This window comes from Atractosteus spatula, chromosome 28 (genome assembly GCF_055471065.1).
Source record: "Atractosteus spatula isolate fAtrSpa1 chromosome 28, fAtrSpa1.hap1, whole genome shotgun sequence".
In the NCBI taxonomy this organism is placed as follows: domain Eukaryota; kingdom Metazoa; phylum Chordata; class Actinopteri; order Semionotiformes; family Lepisosteidae; genus Atractosteus; species Atractosteus spatula.
The window spans coordinates 6,028,103-6,051,247 of record NC_142733.1 but is presented as its reverse complement, the minus strand read 5'-3'; the positions used below and the strand labels follow the sequence as shown (position 1 = coordinate 6,051,247).

The 23,145-nt window shown below is 46.8% G+C and overlaps 1 protein-coding gene across 2 annotated transcripts; it reads left to right on the top strand.

Moving 5' to 3' along the window:
* The first annotated feature begins 14,828 nt into the window (after nucleotides 1–14,828).
* loxl5a (lysyl oxidase-like 5a) lies at nucleotides 14,829–23,145 on the top strand. 2 transcript variants are annotated; one of them, XM_088907825.1, is made up of 7 exons: nucleotides 14,829–16,113; nucleotides 16,811–16,919; nucleotides 17,985–18,122; nucleotides 18,669–18,825; nucleotides 20,196–20,291; nucleotides 21,093–21,208; nucleotides 22,080–23,145. In XM_088907825.1, exons 1-7 carry the CDS (start codon nucleotides 15,051–15,053, stop codon nucleotides 22,084–22,086), a joined length of 1,686 nt encoding a protein of 561 aa, XP_088763951.1. In that variant the 5' UTR covers nucleotides 14,829–15,050; the 3' UTR covers nucleotides 22,087–23,145. The 2 variants fall into 2 exon arrangements, with proteins under 2 accessions (XP_088763951.1, XP_088763952.1); XM_088907826.1 differs by lacking the exon at nucleotides 22,080–23,145 and having other exon boundaries at nucleotides 14,830–16,113; nucleotides 21,093–21,212.

Genomic DNA, 23,145 nt, shown 5'->3' with positions numbered 1-23,145 from the left:
TCCTTTTGTGTTTTAAATGGCACTTTGTTTGTTGCTATAATACTAGGACTGTTGGCTTGGAGTCCTGTTCTTTAGCCAAATGCTTATGTTGGCAAAGAGACTAAGGATACTCATATTTCAAACAGTTGGTCTTTGGAGCATATAACTTGTATCCCAAGAAAAGTAAATGCCAACTTCTAAAGAGAGGCTACTAACCATTATCAGTTCAAGCTGGTGTATACAATAGTCTAATTGCCTTCTAGATGGAGGGGAAAAGCCTCCTATTCCAGGTGTCTTTGAGGTTACAATGCAATTCAATCTTGCTGTACTGTAAAAGGAAATGTAGGTTGGCAATTTTGTTTTAAAATTGCTTTGTAGTTCATACACTGTTCATTGCAGGCAGTACAATGGTTTCGATTCTCTAGCAATAGCCTCTGGCCAGTGAGGGTGTAAAACCCCTCCTCTCTGCCCTCACAAGTCCTTCACTATTTACATTCATTATTTCCATAACAGTACATAGAGTGGGAGACCTTTACGCCCTGTTGTGCCTATTTGCTGCTTAAAGTGCGATTGTTCACAGGAGCTGTTCCAGGCAGGATGGTTTGTTGTCACAAGTCTTCAGTCTTTTATGGAGGCTTGCAGTTCTTTCCATATCTCCCTCACAGAGACCCCCCCCCCCCCCCCTGCAGGGGTCTCTTCATCACTCAGGCCTGCAGTGTTTTATCTTCCTCCATGTTGTGTAGGATAAGGGAATTTGTTCCCAAGTCCCTCCTGGTAAAGAACCAGTAGCCAGATAGTTACTGTCCTTTTGTCCACTCTGGTTAATGACCCCACCACCACCATTAGACTGGGAGGTCAGCACTGTGTTCTCTCCCAGAAGCTGGACTATGGGGATCCAGTCTCTCCCTTACTGATTGGGTGAAATCACCCCCAAAGCACATGTTGTGGTGTCCGCTGACCATGAGTCCCACAGACAGTGTATCTGAGGGTGGGGTTGTTTGTTTAAGGGGGGAGGATTGGAAGAGTTCAATTTACTGTTTTTAAAAGCTCATAAATTAAAAAAAAAAGCCAGATTGAATTTATTTTTTGGATACCATGACACAACTGCATTATACTTGGGCTTGGTCCATTTTCCAGCTTTGGTTTTAAGGCTGAGGTCCCTGCTGGTATTGCAAATAGATCAAGCAGCCTGACCTACAGTTGTGGATTCCCCTCCACAAATGTGTTCTTCAGTGCAGATTAATTTCACTCCAGGGTATAAATATTTACTCGGGTAGCATTTGGAGCAAGAAGCTGTTCTCTGTGTTACTGGGCTCAGAGCAACCCAAGGTTTGTGTGTGTGGTGTTGCAGGCAGTGAGGTGCATTGTGCCTGCCAGCTTTCTTGCACATTATTTCAATCTGCGCTTGTTTTGTAATTCATGTTGAATGCAAAGCTTATACCTCACCGGCCAGAGTTCCTCGCCAGACCCTGTCCACCTGCATAGGAGAGAATTAGTCTAAATTGGCTAAGGTGCACGCACCTGAATGGAAACAAGTGCTTTGAGCAGAGAGAGTTGTCACTTTAGTGGCGATGTGGATGAGATGCATAAAGGTGAAAACAACAGAGAACATAAATGCTCAGTGTAGCTGGACTGAAATAACACAAGATGCGTTTGCTTGAAAATAAGACCATGTATTCTGTTGTTTTGTTTCACATCTGCTTCCATGAGTTTTCCAGTCAGCATTAAACCACTCAATACTTCTATGTGCACTTTTGTATGCCATCCCCACCTACGATTTCCTTCGGGATCTTCGTGCACCTTGAGGTTTATTTTCTAACCCCAAGGGCTGATCGAATGGAAAATTAATTGGCATCTCTGACGGGCCAGGATTGCACACCAGCAAAGCCAGAGCGCTGATGTGATTTCCACACACGCTTTGGCGCGTGTGAACGTCTGCTCAGGCCGGGGAGGTGCAAATGCCTTCACAGGAACACAGGCCACAGACGAGCACCTGAGCCAAGACGGGGTCAGGGGGCTGTGCCACCATAGCTGAAACCTGAGCAAGGCTTGCTTAGCTGCTAGAATATCCCCTTCTCTGCCTTCATGGGCATAAGTATCATTCAGTGCAGCAGAAATGTTTAACTCCAGCGGGTGAAGTACAGGACACAGCTCACACAGGGACAAATAGGCGTTAGAGACACCCTCATGTTTTTCCTATTTCCTATTGAACACCTGAAGAAGGCTCCACATCCAAAATGTTGCGTCCCTTTTGCGGAGATCTTTTCCTTTCTTGTGAGGGCGACGCGCCCCCGATAAGTGTCAGCGGTGAGCCTGCCTTTCATCTGGGATGCCCGGACCTTAACAGCTTTGTTGTCTCCAAGCCCAACGTGTCAGTTATTTCGGGAATGGCATTAACACGGCGAGCCCAGCTGCGCCTAGTGCACCAGGGGTTTGTCAGCTCTGATAAAGCCCGCTGACACTGCGTGCTCTCTCTGCTGTGGCTCCAGTCACATGCTCCGGGGCAGTGCTGATACGACGGTCGGGTCCAGACGTGATGGGTACCTTCTGCTGAGGCCCCTGGAATTGAGCCACCTCATTGGCTAGAATCTTCTCAGCACCAAAACCGTCTGCTGTCTTGAAATCAATTATTTGTACTATACCCTTGTTAACTCTTTAATTTGCACCAAAAATAAAAGACACATAACCCCATATCTTCTCTTTCCTACATTATGCTGGGCAAGTGTGCTATTTTTACACTGCTGAACCCCAACATTTTCCTGCAAGCACATTCCCTCAAAAGTTCAAAAAGGCAAAGCAGCGTAGTGGCAGCCTGATTACAGCAGCGTCTTCGGCTTTCTCTCTCCTGCAAGATCATTTCTGTCGCCTTTGGCTGTAGTCAACCAGATTCCATTTTTAAGCAGTTGCCTTAGTACAGGACCACGGATTTAAGTTAGCCCTTCCAAGCCCTCATTGATGAGCAATACATTCCTACAGGCAATAACAGCAATATAGCGAAATCTCTGGAACACACGCGCAGGCCACTACACCATCCCACTGGCTCCACGCTTGACTTATAGAACACATGAGAGGGGGTGGAGCAGCAGAAATGTCTGCTTGGGAATGGAGAACTGAAGGATAATGTGGTGACAGTTGTGTTATGTTGCCAGGGAAGGTCTTAATCCGTACAACATTACACCAGCGATTCCCATCCGGCGATACCTGATTCAGACATTCCAGATGGGTGCCAGCTCGTGCTCGCTTCATCGCGGGATCGGAGATTCTGAGATTCGAATCTCATCACGACAGCCTCTGAAACTCTGAAAAGCCTTTTTTGAATTCTTGGAAAGTTTCAGAACAGAAAGGCTTTCATGCAGCAAGAAAAAAGTCACTTCTATACTTGTCCTATTAGGTTGTTTTTTTTGGGGGGGGGGGATTGGACAAAATGTGAAAAATAAGACTGGTGGTCTGGATTGAGTCATTGGAATTATCGGTGCTGCATATATTATTAAGAACTCAGATTAATGGACAGTCACGTTAAAATGGGAACACCCTTTTAAGTAGTAAGTAGGCCGTCCAAATAATTCTGTGATTTTAATGCTCAGATCAATCTCTTTGACCATATGTTTCTCTAAAACTATGTGGGTTTTGCATATTGTAGTGTGCTTGAGTTCCTTGTGTTTCTCGTTTTAAACAATAAACACCCATAGAAAAAAAAAAGGTTAAGCTTGCGGATGTTTAGTTTTACTTTTGAAAACTGGAAAAGCAAAACGAAAAATAAAAAGTGACGCTTGACACAACCTGCTCTCCTAATCTCATGTCCCCCTGTCTAGTCCATACCAGCCACCTCTCTCTCATCCCCAGCTGTTCCTCCACTAATTTTGATTTTATTACCTGGACAATCATGTGCCCCTTTGCAAATAGCTTTTAAATTCTAGTGCCACATTGTGTACTGGCCTGAGGTGCTCCATGTTAAAGGTCACAGTGCCTTTAGGCAGCTTTAAAGTCTGAAGTTTAGCAACTTTAGACCTCCCCAATCTACCCCTGATCGTCATGTAACATATAACACAGCTGAGCTCTGCGATTTCCAGCGTACACCCCCTAAGCTCGGCCCCCTCCTTGACACGCTGCTGAAAGGCAGAGAGTACTTTCAGACGCTGGCAGGCCGGGGAAAATTTAGACGGGAGGCGAAGGCCTGTGATCACAAGATGCACCCCGCACGCGGCACTCCAATTAGTGCTGAACAGGAAGTGCTTCCACAGGCTGGCCACCCAGAAGATCCACATCCCTTCTGTGGAGCTCCTTCAAGTCCACCACCACGAACGTCACCCTCATGCTAGGGCGCTTTCCACAGGCACGTCCGCGTGGCACAGGAGCAAGACAGTTAAGTCCTCTCAACCATGGAGGGGGACAAACTGTAATAAAATGTACAGATTATGTAACACTTGCATGGCATAGCGCAGGCACCTGATCTCCGTCACTGTTCTGTAATGGTTAATGTCATGAGCCCAGTCACGTCCAAACATGCCTTTGTCTGATCTCCAAAGCAACTCTTTCCCAGGGTCTTTTAGGCACCAAACACCTCCTCCAGCCCTGCCTGTTTTTTCACCATACCTGGTGTCCAGCGACACCTGCAAGCCCTACCCCTGATCATCATGTAACATTCTTTTAACATGTAACACACAGCTGCACTCTGCAATTTCCCCTAGCTCAGCCCCCTCCTAGGCACGCTGCTGAAAGGCCGAGAGTACTTTCAGATGCAGGCTGGCCGGGGGACTGTGTTCTATATTTAGCCCAAATGCTTGCAGTGTCAGGAGAGTATATATAGGCCTTTATAAAGAAGGCTATATTCTCTCCTCCTCAGTCACTGGCATGCTGCCCGCCACCCTCCAGCCCTGCCTCCGCCCCACCCCCCCCTCTTGATCACCTGCGGTCACGCTACCCAGCCTGTCTGAACAGCAGAAGCAGGGGAAAGGTTGGGGCTTGACCCCTTATCAAAGATTCCCTCCATGGTGTCAACAGGGAGCAGCAATGGAAAAAGACAGGGGGAAAAAAACAAACACTCATCTCTCTCTTCCCTTTTTTGGGGCGGATGGCCAGTATCATGGACACCAGGATCCTTTCCCTCAGTGATGGGTGCCCAGGCAGGCCCACACATGTAGAGACACCTGCGCTTCTTGTCTGGGCAATACACAGCTCACTCTCTGCTGTTCTGGTATTGCTTTTGTTCAGAAAATAAAATAGTAATCAGTGGTTGCAGAACAAAGCTGAAGCAGATAAAAGGTAGGTCATTAGGCGTCACGGGTGAAAGTGTGGTTTTCCATTACTTCTCCACCCCTCTCACTGTCCTCTTACATCAGTTTCTTGGAGCTTCTGTGTTGTTTAATATTGTGCTCTGCTTTTGGTACGATTCTGCAAAACATCTATACCCGAAGGCTTGTTTTCAAGCATGCATCACTTGATGATAATTTAATCATCCAGTTTTAAGCATCAGGTTGTTGTTTTTTCTTTCCAGTTCTTGGCAGTGGCCACAAATGCTTCAACAGCACGGTGAGCAGCAGGTACTTCTCGTCTCGCAATAGTAACTGGCCAGACGAAGGGATCTCAGCAGGCTGGCGGGAGTCTCCTGAGCACTTTCTCACACGGGACAAAATAGGTCAAGGGCCCTTTGCCAGTGGTCTTGGAGAGGCACTGAGCTGCAGGGGCTGAATTTGAGAGGTCTGCGTGCGTCTGTGCACCCTGGCAACTTGGCCAGCTTTCTCACAGACCCCCCCTCCCGTCTTCTCTAACTGCTACATTAACGATACCCTTGAAGATCCCAACAGACACAGCACAGCTCTGGTCACTGGAAAACACCTGAAACAGCCGCCGACAGGATTGCTGAGGCTCCTCTTTAAACTACAACTGCGACTCCAGAAATGCTGCCAGCTCAAACACGAAAGCAATTTTAGAACAACTCCTAAGTTTGCTATGAACCCCGTATAAACCTGTCTACTCTTACTGCAATTTTTCATACTTATATTAAAGCAGAAGCACTGCATGTTGCTCCCCACTGCCTCATTTTCCTGAATGAAATGCATGGCTGGCTTATGAAAAATGCCCGTTCGATTCCTTTAATGAATTAATTTTATTTAGCCTAGCTGGAAAGTAAGTGTTTCCTCATCTCTTTTGTCACCCATTTCTCTGTTTGTGGTTGCACTTTAATTCAACAGTTTTAAGAATTCCTCTCCAGTACGACGACAAAGATCACACCCACAAATTGCGTGGGGCTGGACATGGTAACGCGCCTGTTGACTGGTGTTGCTGCTCTGTGCAGCCAGTCACCCGTGTGAAGGGGGGTAATGAAGTGAGGTAAGTGGTGTATTTGCAAATGAGCTTGCAAGGCCTCAGGGGTAGCACAATAGCTCACGATCCAGGAAGAGGGGAGAACACCGTCTGTAAACATTGAAGGTAGCGATGGAACGATGCTAAACTCGGTATCAGGGCTCCAACAAACAAAAAAGGTCATTTCATCTGATAAATCAGCGCTGTGATCAAATTTATTTTTGCCAAAAAAAAAAGGGTTTAACGTTTTAAATGAGAAATTTCCAAAGCTGTGCTCACACTGGTCAGAGAGTGGGAGTCTCCCCTCTCCCCAGTACCAGTCTGGAACGGGGTCTGGAACGGGGAGGGGGGAGACAGGGGTGCTGGTGGCCTCTTTCTCAATATAACCTTCAGGGTGATGTAAGTCTGCTGCAGTGCGATAGAGGGGTCCATTTTCCCAGAAAAGCATTAAAATATAAGGAACAAGTAATAGGTTTATTCCCTGCTGAAAAGAGAAGAGAGAGAACACAACGTTTCAGCTGTGAAGCCTTCTTCAGGTGTGAGACCACCTTCAGGTGTGAGACCACCTCACACCTGAAGAAGGCTTTACAGCCAAAACATTGTGTGTTCTGTCTTCTCTTTTCAGCGTGGAATAAACCTATTACTTGTTCCTTTGCAGCGTTCGCATGCTGATGCAGCTCCCCACCTGAACCACTTAAAATATAAGTAATCACAAGTATCTGTACTTACTTGTACTTAATCCTGGCTAATAAAAATGCATGCACAATGTGGAGTTACCACTTAAAACTGTGTTTTTCTGGTGGTCGTCACGGGACAGCATTCAGTTGGCCTTTGCAGGCTTTATCTAGCCCTTAGGATCCCAAAAACCTAGGAGGAGCAGAAAACCTTAGGTTAGCGAGGGGTTAAGCGAAACTTAACTTAGATAACTCTATCTGTGGAATGAAAGCAAAAATTATTTTTGACAGGCCTGGAACCTGATCGTGATATACTGTATATACCAGACCCCACAGGCTTCAAGTGTGAAGGTCGGCTTGCTTTCTAAAAAGTCATGTAATTATTTTGGTTTCGGTTTTTGTTCACCACTGGTTAATAAAGTAAGCGGAGGAAAGGTTAACTTTCAGTGCGGGAGTCTAGGGTGTCCAATCGATTGGAAATACTGTTGCTCTCGTATTTCTTGCGGTTCAAAGGCACCTCACGCGTTTACTTTTCTGTTTCTTGTACGTGGTGCCTTGGCGCTCATAGCGGGCACATCGTGTAACTGCATCGCGAGCTGTTAAAACTTCGGTCTTTTAATATTTGTATTAATAATAATACCATTTAATTTGAGCGCTTTCACAGACAGTCTGCACCTTATAAGGCCAACTGCAATCTGAGAGGACACAATCTGAGAGGACACAACACATTATGCAATGACACAACACATTATGCAATATTGACCCGGTAATATTGCTATGCAATATTACCGGGTCTTTTCAAGCTCTTGACCTACATGTAATTCTCTGCACTCACTCATAAAAACATATCGACCATAAAAGGAAGGCGTAGGCATAGGTAAACCCTTCTCTCGGAGAAAAAAAGTGTCCGTATCACATTGACTGCTCTGCGATTAACACTTATTACTTCATTGTGGTTCACAAGAAACAGCAGACTTCTCATTAACAAAGTGAGCGCCGGAGCCGGGAAACCAAAGCAGGTTTGAAGCAAAACAACATCAGATATCAAAACTCTTGACACGTTTTTTTAAATCAACAAGGCAGTCCTGCTGTTTCGTCACTGTTAATTGCTTTGCCCCAGGGGCTGAGTTTAGCAGTAATCGAGAGACATTAAACCACGAGGGTCACAGGTGTGACCGTTTTTTTGACCATGTTGTCTTATTACACACGAGGGACAGGTGTGTGTTCAGGTATGAAGAAGGCGCCGCAGCCGAGACGTTGTTTCTTTTCCTTTCGGCGTGGAATAAACCTTTAGCTGTTGGCTTTGCAGAATCTGCGCAGGTAAATACCCCAACTTCTTTAACACACACGCACCTGTGGACCGGCCACAACGCGGCCTTAGTCAATACGGTGCCCGGTGTAGCTGCTATCTGACCCCCCCGCCTGCCTGCGCTCAGCAGGCCTCGTGAATTACTCAATCGCTGACGTACAGGTCACCGCTTCACCCTCCACGAGTATGGAATTGCATGCAAACTATATATTAGCAGCAAAGGAACAAGTAATAGGTTTATTCTATGCTGAAAAGAGAAGGGAGAAAACGCAACGTGTCGGCTGTGAAGCCTTCTTCAGGTTTGAGGAAGGGTGCTATATAAGCAGGGTGCTTTCCAAATAATGCGCCGATCAACCCATTTTGACTTAGGAGATACATCGCCTGCTGCTGTTAGAGGGAATCTGCCCAAGTAGACGGTATTCTTACTATTTTGCAGTTATTTTCATAAAATTAACGCTTTATAATTAAAAATGTTCTTTTTAATCAGAGGGCCAGTTATTGAGTGTTCTCGCGCAACACTCCTCGTCATGTCCAACCCCATCTCACTACATTTTAGCTATTACTGAATTATTAGTATTATACAGTTAATTGGCTTATTTAATGGAATCCCAAAGCCCCGCTATTTCAAAAACGATAGCATCTACAATGAAGGTCTGCATACTGCATCACCTACTCTGTATCGTCATTAATTCAGCACATTTTAAATCTACAGGCGACGCGTTGGTGCTTGCCTGTTTCCGGTCAGTGATGGTTGTGCAACTGGTTTCCGTGTAGCTTGCTTATTGTGGAGATAGTGCTATTGATTTGGAGGTTTATGGTGTTATGTGTACGTGTATATTCGATATAATGGCATAGGAACTATTTATTCAAGACATCTCAGGCACCATCCTGGAGAATGGGTCTAACAGGAGCTCTCCTCTTTTCTGCCCGAATGGCGTAGGATCAGATATCGGTGAGTAAACGCTGATTTAACATCTCTGCATAAACTGCAGAGCGTCACGCTTGGCTTTTAAAGGTCAAACGGGAGGGAGAGTGAGAGGGGGGAGAGGGGTCGGTTATCTCAGGGAGTGCTGGCAACACGAGAGTCGGGCGTCACGTGCAGCCCAGTGTCGGAGTCTGAATTAATCTGTCCCACACGAGGTGTTGGTCCATTTCGCTTTGAACAAAGAGCGATAAGAACGTATCTGTGAAAAACAGTCAAGGTCGCAGGACCAGAGCTTCTGACTGATCTTTTCGGAGGGAAGGAATATCCGCCCTTCTTAGCAGCAGGTGAAAAACATAACGAGGGTATTTCAGTGCCCTATTGTCTAAAAAGCAGCGGTCGCAGATTGCATGAATACGGCACAATGTAGTGGCTTTCTGGCCATTTAAAAGCATCTGTGAAAGACGCTTGTCTGTCCCGTGTAGCATCCAGTTTGGTCTGGGGGGGGAAAAAAGACGACGTTTTTTTTTCCTCTTCCTGTATCTTCCTGCAAGTCAGTGTGTTAAACTACGCCCCGCAAACACCTGAAAGGAACGGTCTTTGCGAGATCGTTTTCCAAGTCCGACTTGGAGACGGTATCGCGCATTAAACCAAGCTGTATCGGCTGGCGCTTTATTAGACAGCACATTCCCCAAGGCGAAAAGAGTAAAAACAAGTGACCCTCTGGAGACCACCAGGGGGGGAAAAAAAGTCATCAGCGTCTCCTTAAGTCACGTTAAGTCTCTGTTCTCTACGACGCATCGGATATAAGGTGGAAACGGACACGCACACAATTCCTTGTAGGGCTTTGATGTTGGAACCCCAGTAAACACCGTCTCTCTCGTTAAATCACACAAGTGGCAGCAAAGGGCCGCGTTGCACCCCTAGATTAGTGAAATGAAATATATATTTTTAAGCAGCAGAGAATAATACGCTAGAACCTATATATGAACAACCACTTAAAGCAATTCCATTATTTTCAGTTTTATTAAACACCGGGGATTCCTGGAGCAACCAGGAACATTGTTTTAGCAAAAAGCACATGTACACAGTAAATATTTTAACCAAGTCATTAGGCAGTCTGTGCCACATAGAGACATTGTGACCATTGGTGTAAATACCATTTTTGACACGGTGTTTGGTTTATTTATTTTAGTTTCTTTTGTCCTCCAACAAGTTCAACTCTTTCAACACAGCGTTTATACTTACTGTTTAGGCTACTACTTTGTAATTAGAATTCAGCTCGCGGATCAGGGTCTTGTGCGGCTGTCGAGACGGAGCTCTGCTCCACTTATAGACTGACAGAGGGGCGGTTCGATCAGGGGGACAGGCGGAAAAGAGTCACGGGTTGCCCTAGTTAAGAATAGCCCGGTTTCCTGGCCGTATTTGGCTGTCCGCGAGGCTTGGCAGCCAGCAGCCGCGTTATCGGTTTCGGCCTCGCTGCAGATTCGAATAAGCGGGGTCACGCCTCTGTCCCAGCGTGTCTCTCCTCTCTCCTGCGTTTGCCGGCTCCAAGGCACGTTTCCAGCAGAAGTCCAGGTCGTTGCAAAACCCGGCTTCGATTAGAGCACGGGGCCGGGCACCGGCCAGTCTTGTGATCGCTGAGGCTGGGGCACTGTTTGCCACGCGGAGGGGGACGTGGGGATCTGGACGGATGGTTTTCCGCTGAAGCTGAAGAAAAAGACATGATTTATTATGATGTCCAAACACCTCAAATAACAATGCGCACGTTATTATTAATAGAAACAGCAGCAGTAGTATTGCACACATTCGTAGTATTGTGCATTACTAGTGGAAGTAGTATTGTACACATTAGTTGTTGTATTAGTAAGAGATTCAGTAGTATTTGTACTTACCTACATATAGAGTAGGTCCACACCAAGGAAAAAGTTCAGTTTAAGTGCAGTTATTACTGTAAGAGTTATACATTGATCTCACACGTGACCTTGTTATTGAACAACAACTATGACCTCCTAATAACCCCCCTCTCTGAACTGGCTTCATCACTCTGTTCTGAGAACTGGTGTGTGGGGAGTGTACTGGCGCACTTTGGCTGCCGTCTCATCATCCAGGTGGGGGTACACACTGGTGGTGGTGGAGGGGATCCCCATGACCTGTAAAGTGCTTTGAGTGGAGTGTCCAGAAAAGCGCTATATAAGTGTGAGGAATTATTATTATTATTATTATTATTATCATCATTACTTTCTTCTGCTCCTCCTTTTGTCAGGGCCATTTACAAATTGTGCCAGTGACCTATTTATTATTTCTGAGCCTAGTATTCCCGCTGGCAGGCGGAGCACGGGAGTGCGATCTGCACTTCACCACTTGCTATCGGGTTACTGACCGACTCTGTAACCCGTCACCCCTTCTGAGCGCTGGTGTCAGGTTCCGGTGCAGCCCAGTAACAGGTGGGCTGAGTCACCGAGCGGCACCGTCACGCTGAACAATACGTTCATTTCCGCGTCACCGACACCTCTGGGATCGGGTTTGTTACCGTGTTACGGTGCGTCTGCATTTGTCCGCCTACCGCACCGTAAACCGTTAATGTCGATAAACCTCATCAAAGGAATCAGTTAGTAAGAAAAACGAACACACCTGGTTGTCAGTTCTTTCTGCCTCAGCGACACACTGAAGCAGAGAAGTACGTAGCTGGTTGGAAAGTTATTTCAACAGAAACGTACACGGGGCGCTTCTGATTAACAGCCAAACATTGCCCCCTTGTGGTCAGTTTGCGATGTGGCTTTTTTAATCAATGTCTAAGTTCGGAGGTTAATTGGATGTTTTTAAAACAACAGCATTTAAATTGGTCTCACAGACCTCGGCTGCGCGCTTGATTCCGTAGACAGGCCCAGCTCCCTTTCGACGTCTAAGGCAGCCTCTTCCCAAAGAGCTTGAGAGGTATTCCTTGTTGGAGCGCTAGCAGTGTGTTATAGACCAGAGGGCGTCCTGTTGTCACCAGCCCCAAAACTCACTCACAGTCTTGGTATGGATTTTATAATACTGCGCTTTCAGTACCAGGCCGGCGACAGCACCGCCTTCCCAAACCCAGCGCGCCCCTCTCTGTTTTTCTTCAAAGGTATTTGCCGTTAATATAAACTCACAGGGGCTATTTTCAGAGCTCCGGCCCAGTTTTAGAACATCTCTTAGACGGAAAGAAAGCGCCCCCTTCCAATTTTCCATATTCTGTAGCAGAAGGAAAAATTTAAATCGTTTCAAGTAGGGAGCTGTCTCAGCGTGTTCAGGTTTATTCCACGTTGAAAAGAGAAGAGAAGAAACACGAACGATTCGGCTGTGGAGTCTTCTTCAGGTGTCCAAAATTAAATTGTGCGCGATATTAACGGGAGAGGCCTTGTAGATTTTCTCCTTTCCATTCAGTCTAAGGTTCATCATCCACTAGGGGCAATGTGTTGGGGGCTCTGATACAAAACAAAATAAAACAACAACAAACATTCTGTTATTAAATTCATATTAGATGGATGTTAGAACTCTAGTAGGTCTTCTGTTCTGTTCAGAATTTGCTTACCGAACCACTGGCTTGAGTTGTGTGATAAGGGATGTCGGACTCCTTCACGGCCAAGAGACTGAAATTGCAAAACTAAAAACATTTTAATTTCTGTAATGAGTCCCAATACTTTCTATATTTAGGAGTCTTAATCTTCCAGACATCATGGCTTTGATCCGAACACCAGCGTTAAGGCGACTGGCTTCTGCATTTTTTTTTTTAAAAACTGTTTATAATTCTTTTCATAAGAAGTCTAATAAAATACACAGGGGCTGAATCAATAAATAAAGTCCTCAACAGACACTTCACTTGTTCTTAGTCACACACGGTCCGTGTCAGTGTTAGCGTGATATAACGAAAGAACAAACTGGAAGAAATAAAAAAAAAAACCAAGCTGTAAAAATCAAGACCAGATGTGTTTGTTGCTTTCATAGCCAGACTGATCAGGCTACCAGCGTGCTAGAATGGCCTCTTCTTGTTTTATAATCCTTCACATGTTTGTACTGGCTCGGAGAGAATAGTACGTTTAATTAGAATTAAAATGAGTGCAGCAAAATGACTATGTAGCTGATTCTCACAAGAAGTGAATGGGGGGGGGAACTCCTCCCTATCCTTAATCTTTAATCTCAAATCAGGAGAAAGACACGGAATGTTCTCGTGAAGCAAATCTTACTAATAGAAAAATAAATAGAACTCCAACTTTGCTTTGTTGACCGGATTTGCAAAACTGTATATAAATATGTTTCCTGCTGAGCTCCCTAAATGTTGGCGGAAACGGGTTTTGTAGTGTAAACTCTGACGCCCAGCCCGGTGCCATCGAGGCGCGAACACAGTATCCGTGTTTGGGACACTGCACTGAGGATGTTGCCTGCAGACCCCTGTATTTCCGAAACGAGATGAACCCCTTTCTGTGCTCCAGACCTAAATGCGCAAGACTGTAAATTTGGTTTAAAAAACTGAAGTGATAAAACAACCGTCGGTGGCTCTTAGCGTTTCTCATTAATTAAGAAGTGACCTTTTAATTACTGCTTGATCCCATCAACTGAAGAAGGTCACTTCCTAGATCCGAAACAGTTCAGAATTACAGTTCTTCCCCGAATCCAAAAAAGGGGGGTTCAGTACCCTCAATGGGACTTCGGTGTCTTAAGCTTTTGTAACGAGGTCATATTTACCTTTATTTTCAATTACGGGCTTGAATCCACTCCTTTAGTTCAGGTGGGCAGCTGCGTCAGCAGGCGTAGGCTGCAAAGGAACAAGTAATAAGTTTATTCCCTGCTGAAAAGAGATCAGCGTGGAATAAACCTATTACTTGTTCCATAACGCTCCATTGTTGTGATTAATAACTCATATTAAACAATATGCAGGAGCTGGTGTCTCTGAGTGAGTGTACGTGTGGGACGTGCGGTTTGACGACCGTCTTCACCCCGTTAGAAGCGCATGAACAGTCGGAATAACGGGAATTTTTGTGTTTAGTTTTCTTGGCTCGGTTTTCAGGCAGAGCGCAAGAAATGTCAAAAATAGGGCTTACACTTTTCTTCAAGGGATAGACTGAGCATCAGGTTCAGAAACGCGCAATGAGAACCGGTTTTCTCAATTCAAATAAAGCTTATTTCCGAGTTGCCTCGCACTCTAGCACAGAGGGGGTTAAAAATCACAAAGTAATTTTTATTTTATGCTAATTTTTTAAAAGCTTTGGCAGAAAACTACTGTGCCGTGTTATTCTAAGCCTTAGATGATGAAGGGAATGCACATGACATTTTGAGTGAAATTGGAAAAGGCGTTTATTCTGGTTATCAGAAACGCGATGTTTCTTCTCTTTACAGACCCTATACAGTAAGTACCCTCCAGTGAGACTCAATCAAGTGTCACGAATACGATGTTCCTATACATGTGGATATAGCCACGTGTAAAATCGCTCGTCGCTCCCCCCAAATACCACCTATGCGCCAAAGTTTACTAGACAAATAATGTTGTGTAACTCATCTTCTGCGCGACCGTGGAGGGTTAACAGCAATCCTTTAAAAAGAAAAAAAAACACGTCGTCTCTGCGTATACGTAAGCATAAACTTTTTTTTTTCCTCTTAAGAAATGTTAAAGCTTCACACACACACATACACACACACACACCCCTCCGGCTTCAGCAGAGAACAATTCGGGCGACTTTTAAAGATGTGGAAACGCACGCTCGGTGTGTGATCGGATGAACGTTTTTCTCGGCTCTCGCACAGCCTGCGTCCCGCCGGACTCGGCTCAAGAGGGGCAGAGAGGAGACTGGTAGCCGCCGCTTGGCTGGTTGCTGCCCGTGTGCGGAGCGCTGCTGCGATGGCTAAATGCGCGGTCTTGCTTCTGTACCTGCTGCACGGGTTAGCGCATTTCGTAACGGGGCAGCGCCCCCCGACACGGGAGCGAGTCGGGCCGTGGAGGCAGAAGATCCAATGGGAAAATAATGGCCGGGTGTACAGTTTACTCAGCACCGGCTCCGAGTATCACCCAGCGGGACTATCGACGGAGAGGAGGAGAGGGTCTCAGATCTACCTGAGCACCAACCGGGAGGCTGGAGCGAGTAACGGGGACCCTCCATTTAACAGCCACGCACTGAATTCGGGGTCCGGACCCCGAGCACCCAATCGGAGCCCGTCAGAGGCGGCACAGCGAGGACCACCCGCTTCTGAACCCGACGTCTTGGGGCCCGACTCGGGTCTCTATATGATTGCCAGCAGCCGCGCGTCGGGCGCCAGGGGACACCGGCCAGCCGGCTCCCCGGGCGCCCGCCGGGTCTCCTACCGGACCCACGCGGCGTTCAACGGCACTTCCGGAGCGGCGCCTGCCGAGACCTCGGGCAGCGGGGTGCCCCGAGGCGGGGGAACCCCCTCACGCGGAGACAGCAGCGTGTATTTTCCCGGGAGGACCCCCGCGTCAGCCGCGAGAGCCGGTGCGGCCACCCGGGCTGCTGGCGCCGGCTCCAGCCTGGCGGAAAACCTGGAGCCCGGAGACAACGCCGCCAATAATATACCCGACATGCGCCACCTGCCGCCGCTGCCACCGGGCCCGGGGCCGCGAAACGGCGTGCCGGGCTCAAGAGCGGGGATCAGCGGCCGAGGGAGCCAAGACATCGACTCCATCACTCTCGCCGGGGAGGACCAGTTGTCCCCCAGCGCCGTGCTCGATCACCCCGGCAGGGCGGGGGGGGACGGAGCGCTGTCGTTGTCCGAGGAACCTCGAAGGCCGGAGGACATGGCGTCGGATGACCCCCGAAACCCCTATAAGAACAGCAGGAATACAGTCCTGTACAACATCTACTCTTCCGCTCCGGCAGGCGGGCGCACTCGGACCCGTGCGCGCCGTCCGCCCGAGACCGGGTTCGGAACCCGCAACTTCCAGAACGGTAAGAGGTTCCTCCAGCTGGAGACTTCGTCACTTCAGCCAGCAGGACGACCAAAGCGAAGGCAAACCACAGTTCCGAAAGGTTATTAAATGCACGGAGTGAACACAATAAAGTTAAGTCACTGGGCACGGCTCAGAGCGCACAAAGGGGCAATTTAAAAAAATCTCTATATACGCTGTCTCGGGAAATCATTCAGATCCTTTTCAGGTTCTTGATTGTGGCTGGATTTAGGGATAGTACACATCTTTTTCCCGATCAGTATTGTAATTGCGAGTTTTGTCAGCAGATCTCTTCGAGAAAGTCGAAACCTGAAACAACGCCGCTTGCGCAAGTATTCAGACCCTTGTGCTGTGGCAGCTCGAATTTAACACGGGTGAAATAAATCGCCTTAGCGAGGATATAAAATGTGTATCATTTGTAATCCAGCAATATGTGGAAAAAAAATTAAAGTCCTGAATACTTTTGCATGGCACTGTATAGTATAACACCCTTACAAATAAATATAGCGCTTTTCTGGACACTCCGCTCAAAGCACTTTGCAGGTAATGGGGATCCCCTCCACCACCACCAGTGTGCAGCCACCTGGATGATGTTTTCCCCAGAATGAAATCGGAGCCGAGGTCTGTCTGTTAGTTCTCGATTACATGTCCAGGCTTTTGACGATGTATACAACCGGGACCGTGTTTCTCTTCTCCAGGACTCCCTGACCTCGTCCCCGACCCCTACTACATCCAGGCGGCGACGTACATCCAGCGAGTGCAGATGTACGCGCTGCGCTGCGCGGCGGAGGAGAACTGCCTAGCCAGGTGAGCTGCCGCTTGCCCGCCTGATCGGTGTTCTGGCCTGAAAAAGCGGCTTTACCGCTGCAAACAGCGTGGGGGGGGGGGGTGGTGTAGTCTGCCTATTTGACTGAAATCGTGTGAATCCGCGCAGTCTTTAACCCCTGCTTCCTCAGCGGATATTGCGTACTGTTCCAGATAAGATTTTGTTTAAAACCACGACGCTAGCAAGTGGAATAAGGTGAGTAAACGCACCTGCTGGAGAACAGAAAACTTTTTTTTTTACAAAATTAACGAGAAGCAGAACTGTGGGCACCGCTACCAGTCCGGTTGTCCAAAGGTTAACGCCGGCAGCCGCTGTGCCTGCCCGTGCGTCTGCCAGACTCCCTCGGCACCGCTCCTCCCTGGCGTATCCACTCTGATGATGGATGAACTGGGCCTGGCACAGAGGCTGCCCCCCCCACCCCCCCGGCGCAAAGAGCCAACCGACACATTCCAGCCGGAGAAACAGCGCGCTTGACCTCCGGACTCTGAATGATGCGCCGGATTCCATTCGTAGAAACAAAGTAACGCCCGACCCCAGTACTTCAGTCCCGGGTGTCGCAGCGGGATGCAAGCAGGCCCCCCTGTTCCTTGTGCGGGGAGTAAGCGGTTCTGCGAGCCCAAGTCCTTCCAGGAAAGGGCGGTGTACAGCCCTACCATTCACACGAGTCCGAACAAAAACGTTTAAAATCTACCTGATATAAATCACAGATTTACCTAACACGACCACAAAGGTTATCGGTGTTGAATGAAACATGTTTTGCTTGATCCTGTCTTCCTCAGTCTGTGATGGTAATGTGAGTGTGGACAAAGGGTTCCAAAGCTGTTGGAGGCAAAGCAATATACCCGTATTACCATGACCTATGATATCGCAGAATACAAAGTAAAATCAACTTTCCCTTCACCTCATAGAGGTATTTGGTTCACCCCTATGCTTATTTTAACTTTCTAAATGAATTCTAATTCATTTGCTGGGATACCTTAAGCGACAATCCTTCAATTAACTTTCAATGGCCAAAACGTGTTTATTTTCTATACGATGTCTTCCAGGTCAGCCTACAGACCTGGGGTCAGAGATATTCACTATAGGGTGTTGCTACGGTTCCCTCAGAGGGTCAAAAACCAAGGAACAGCCGACTTTCTGCCTGTCAAGCCCAGACACCAGTGGGAGTGGCACAGCTGTCATCAGTAAGTAAGAGAGGGGTCCGAGGCGAAGGAGGAGCTGAGCGATTCCCCAGCAGACACACGAGCTTACAAGCCGCACAGCATGGCTGACACACACAGTACCTGCTGATCAGACACTGCCAATGCTGTGACACAAGGTGAAATTTAAAAATGTCTTTCATTTTGGGCAGAAGACATGAGAACTTAAGACGAGGAGGCCGTTTGTATCCAAGCGAGACAAGGGAATTATCCAGCCATTTCCTGAAAGAAGCTCAGGGTTTGAGATTCAACAGCATGAATGGGCAAGACAGTTCTAGATGTAAGAAGTGTTAGGTGTACAGTGTGTCCTCAGTTATCAGGGCACTTGGGGGTTTCCAATGTCCTAGCATCTTAGCAAACAACTTCATGCAGGTCTTGGGTCAATATAGAGTGAATCTTGCCCTGTTGAGGAAACTCCTGAATGAGTTTCCGGTCTCTAGGGATACCCAGTACTGGTTAACATTCTGTGCTTTCGCCAGGAATCGTTTTCCATCTCTTGTCTCTCTCCCTCTCCCCCCTCTCCCCTCTCAGACACTACCACAGCATGGACGCCTTCAGTAACTACGACCTGCTGGACGTCTCCACTGGCCGCAAAGTGGCGGAGGGCCACAAGGCCAGCTTCTGCCTGGAGGACACCAGCTGTGACCCGGGTTTCCGGCGGCGTTACGCCTGCACAGCGCACACGCAGGTGGGAGGGTGAACTGCACCCAGGGCTCCTCTGTGGCTTCAGGTTCTTGAGTGGATTGCATACAGCAGTGCAGGTGCTTCCTTAACTCCAGGTCAGGTGTAGAGATCCAAGACAAAAATTTCCACTTTGTAACAATATTACAAGCTGACAATGAGGACTGTTGTCAAATTATTTCTGATAGGAAGTTTCCCTCCTTACAACTGTTGCTAGTTGCCTTCAAAGGTTCAGTGGTCCCATTTGGCATTTGAACCCAGAGCCCTAACTTCTATTCCACATTGCTCTAACTGCATTTATAATGTCATCCTGTTCTTGGAATGCCCCTGTGTCTGCTGGGTTTTCTTTTAACTGGGCCCTAAATCGCCAGTGCTAATTGCTGCCAGTAAGTGACCTTCTTGCTGGTATACACTTTTTTTAAACTCAGTCCTCAGTTTCAATTATTCACTTTTTTTAAGTGTATTTTTGCCAAAAACCACCTGCACACCGAACTTTGTGCACACTGTCCTCAGTGTGCTAATGAAGAATTTGCGCCCTAATTTCTGACTAAACAGCTAAAAAAAATCGGTTGATCAACTGTTGATGAACAGACACAGGTGGGAATGACACTGAGTGTTTTTCCTTCTGCTTCAGCCCAGTTGGTCATATTCCAGCAGGCACACCTGAGGGAGGGCAGTCCTGAAACACGCTGATTAGCACAGGGTTCATATCCATTAAAAACTGAATTCAACATTTGAAAGGCATGAAACCAAATTTTAAAAAAAGGCCTCAAATAGAAGACTGAAATAAATTAGCCCTTGATTAAGAACATATCTGGAGCAAAACACAGAAGACACTGGGGTTACCCAGGAGCAGGACTGAGAACTGCATTACCTCTCTGTTTTAAGAGCCCTTGGAGAGGCGAAGGGCTCTAGGCATATGGAAAGATATTCCCAGAAACTGGATACAAGTGGCTTTCTTAAAGCTGGAGTGGGATTAGGGGGTGAAAGAAGCTGGTTTGCTAAGCTTTGCATGCTTTTTTTTGTTTTGCTGTTCTTTTTTCAGTCAAATGAGTTGTTTAAAGCCATTAGCAAGTTCACTTCAGGTGCTTTGTCAATGTTTAGAATAGCTGGGGAGAGAAGTTTGTAACCTGCTTGGTTAGTGGGCAGCCTCCTGGCCACAGCTCGAGGAGACTCATTCAGAGAGGAGTGACCATGCAGGGGGGAGGAGGGATGCTTGAGCCGAATGTTTCAATATATACATCTGTTTTCCTTCACGCTGGCGATCAGGGGCGGCTGTGTGAGATTGGCTTGTCATTACTATCCCTCCCAAAATTCAGGTAATAACTTCCTTTAAAGGCCTGAGTGAATGTTCCTCAATTGTCTTGCATGGTGCAGGGTCTGGGGCCTGGTTGCTATGATACCTACAATGCCAACATCGACTGCCAGTGGATCGACATCACAGATGTGCCACCAGGGAACTACGTCCTCAAGGTGAGATCCTCCCTTTCTTTCCCAGAGTTCGCCATTTGTTTCCCAGTGATGCATGAGGGCTGGTTTTGATATGTGGCAAAATCTTCATTTATGTTTGTGGAAAAAAAACTGTGTTCTGTGTACTTACAGTATACTAAGCAAAAAGGCTTTTGTTTTACAAATACATCATAACAGTAATTCTCATAATAACAGGAAGAATACTACGTTAGGTAACGGTTGATTTCTCAGGATCCTGGACCACTGTCTCAAAAAGTCTATGAACGCCCACACAGGGGAGAAATGTACCCTCTGCCAGACAGAGACACTGGGGACTATAGACTCCCTCCCCAGTACAGCGGGTAAATATTGACTCTGCGCTCTATAAAGTCTGCAGCCACTGTGGAGCCTTCCTCACCTCATGTCTCAAGGAGAAGACCGATTTTAAATTGTCCTGACCAGAGTAGGCAATGACAGGGATTTGTCAGTTTGCTGAAGCTGCACTGAAACACTGAGCGCTAACGAGGTCCATGCTAAATGAGGCAGAAGATACAAAAATAAAGATGTCTCCATGAATGATGATAATCGATGGGCATTTAAGAGGAAGCCAGGAGGGAAAGAACAACAAGCAATGGATTGCATGCCTATGTAACAGGGCTTGCAAAGGGTTTCTCTTTCTGAAAAGAGAATTCCTCCAGCAGTGGGACTGCGGCCTGTCGTCCTGCAGCCCCGCAGACAGGCCCTACAGTGGGATCACTCTTGGGGTGCCCAGATGTCAAGTGGAGCCTGCAGCTCTGAGGTAACCCATGTTCTCTCTGCCACCAGGTCACAGTGAACCCCAATTTCCAAGTTCAGGAGACGGACTTCTCCAACAACGTCGTGAGGTGTGATATAACGTACACCGGCTCTTACGTCTCGACGCGCAACTGCAGGATAACTGGGTAGGAATGGCTTTTCCATTGTTCCCATGGCTTTTCCATTGTGCGGAAATGGCAGATTCTCTTACCAGGCCTTGCCCGCAGGGTAGTCGGAAAATAGGATGGCAGCTGTGTTCCAGACAGCAGGGGACACGCACTCTGAGTGCGGGCTGAGCTCCGTGGCCCGAACGTTATACAAGGCTGAGTCTGGGTCACTATATACCAGAGAGTGCTTCTGGGATAGCAATGAGGTTAGCAGGCCAGGGCTTTTTGGCAAACCAGGATCCTGTGACTTAGCCGGAACACATCCTGTAGGAGATCCGAGCCTCAAAGCAGTTGGCAATTCCATCTTGGGTTGGCATATTATTGCAAACAACATAAAATCTGAATTTTAGGAAGAATGACGGCTGTTCTGTGGTGGCATTGTGCTGCGGTGGTTAGCGTTGCTGCCTTCAATTCCGGACCTGGGATGCTGTCTGTGTGGAGTTTGTATGTGCTCCCTGTGTTTTCATGTTTCCTCCTGGTGCTCCAGTTTTCTCCCACAGTCCAATTTGAGGCAGATTAATCGGCTTCTGTGAAATTTGCCCTGGTGGGAGTGTGTGTTGCCCTGCGACGTGTACCCCGCCTTGTGCCCGCTCCTTGCTGGTATAGACTCTGGGTCCCCTGCGACCCTGAATTGGAAGAAGCGGTTTGAAAATAGATGGACGGACAGCTGTTCTGGTCAAGCAAGCGAAAAGGATCTTCTTTGCATGCTGGTTCTATTCCAGACGCAACTGAAGATTTCAAGTGGGATGAAAAATACTTACACGATTATCGCGCTGCAACTCAGTCATGATTTTTTTTTAAATGTTTTGATGTGTGACTTGTTCCTCTTGTTCCCTTTCTGTTTTCACAGATACTAAATCAAGCGCTGTTCTAAAATTTCAAAAGTGCTCATTCTTACTGGCTACATCTTCCCTGACGAGGCAGGCCTGATAGAGGACCCTGTCTTGCATACCATTGACTTTTCTTTTACGTACCGATTCGTCCTCCTAGCAGAGGTAACTCGCCAAGTTTAGATTATCGTCACATGTCTGTAAGTAGCACTATTTTTGAGTCTGTTACTGGTCGTCTATTACAGTACTGTATTTTGTTTTCTCATAAATCTGTGACAATGTGTACAAAACGCACAGGATTATGATAGCTCTTTAGTGACCAAGAGATGTTGATTTTTCCTTCAATGCATTTCTGTAGTTTAGTCACATCTTCTGTTTGTGTAACATGGGCTTCAGCATTGCCTTGTAACACAGGCAGAGATATTGCAGATTTAAGTTTCTATATATTAGGAGCAAAAAGACAACTGTTGTGGGATGAAACTGAGGCTGTGTATGCCAGGAGATCGTTTGGAGAGAAGAAAAGTTATAATTGGAGGCAAAGTCTATGATTACGCTTTTGTATATCGTATGGATTCCCTATCCCCTAGAAGCTAAGTCAGTTCTAAATCGGAAAATGACTACTGTAATCCTAAAATTAGTATCCAATACTCTGAACACTTTTGAAACTGCATTTAACAATCAAAATAAACCAATCAGTGACTGTAATATACATGGTAAAGTATGTTGAAAATAAAAACTTTTTAGTAAACAAACACAGGTAATTGTTTTTTTCAGAACTGACCCAACACAGGGATAAGTGAAACCTGTGGCAGTATTAAAATATTAATGTATGTGTTCATGCATGTATGGAGACAGTCTTTGCCAGAAACCTTTTCAAGAGCCCAGGCTGCTGAAGAAGCAAAACAGGACTTGAAGCCTTTTATTTTAAGGGAGTTTTTGGATCCTAATGTGTAATGAGTGTATTCAGCTTTTTTGCTCTGTTATATGTAAAACACTTTTTGTATGAGCTGTGTAAAACACGCATGGTTCTGTCATTTTTTTTTCCATTATTTGTAAGGAATTTGCAATAAACTGTCTTTTGTAAAA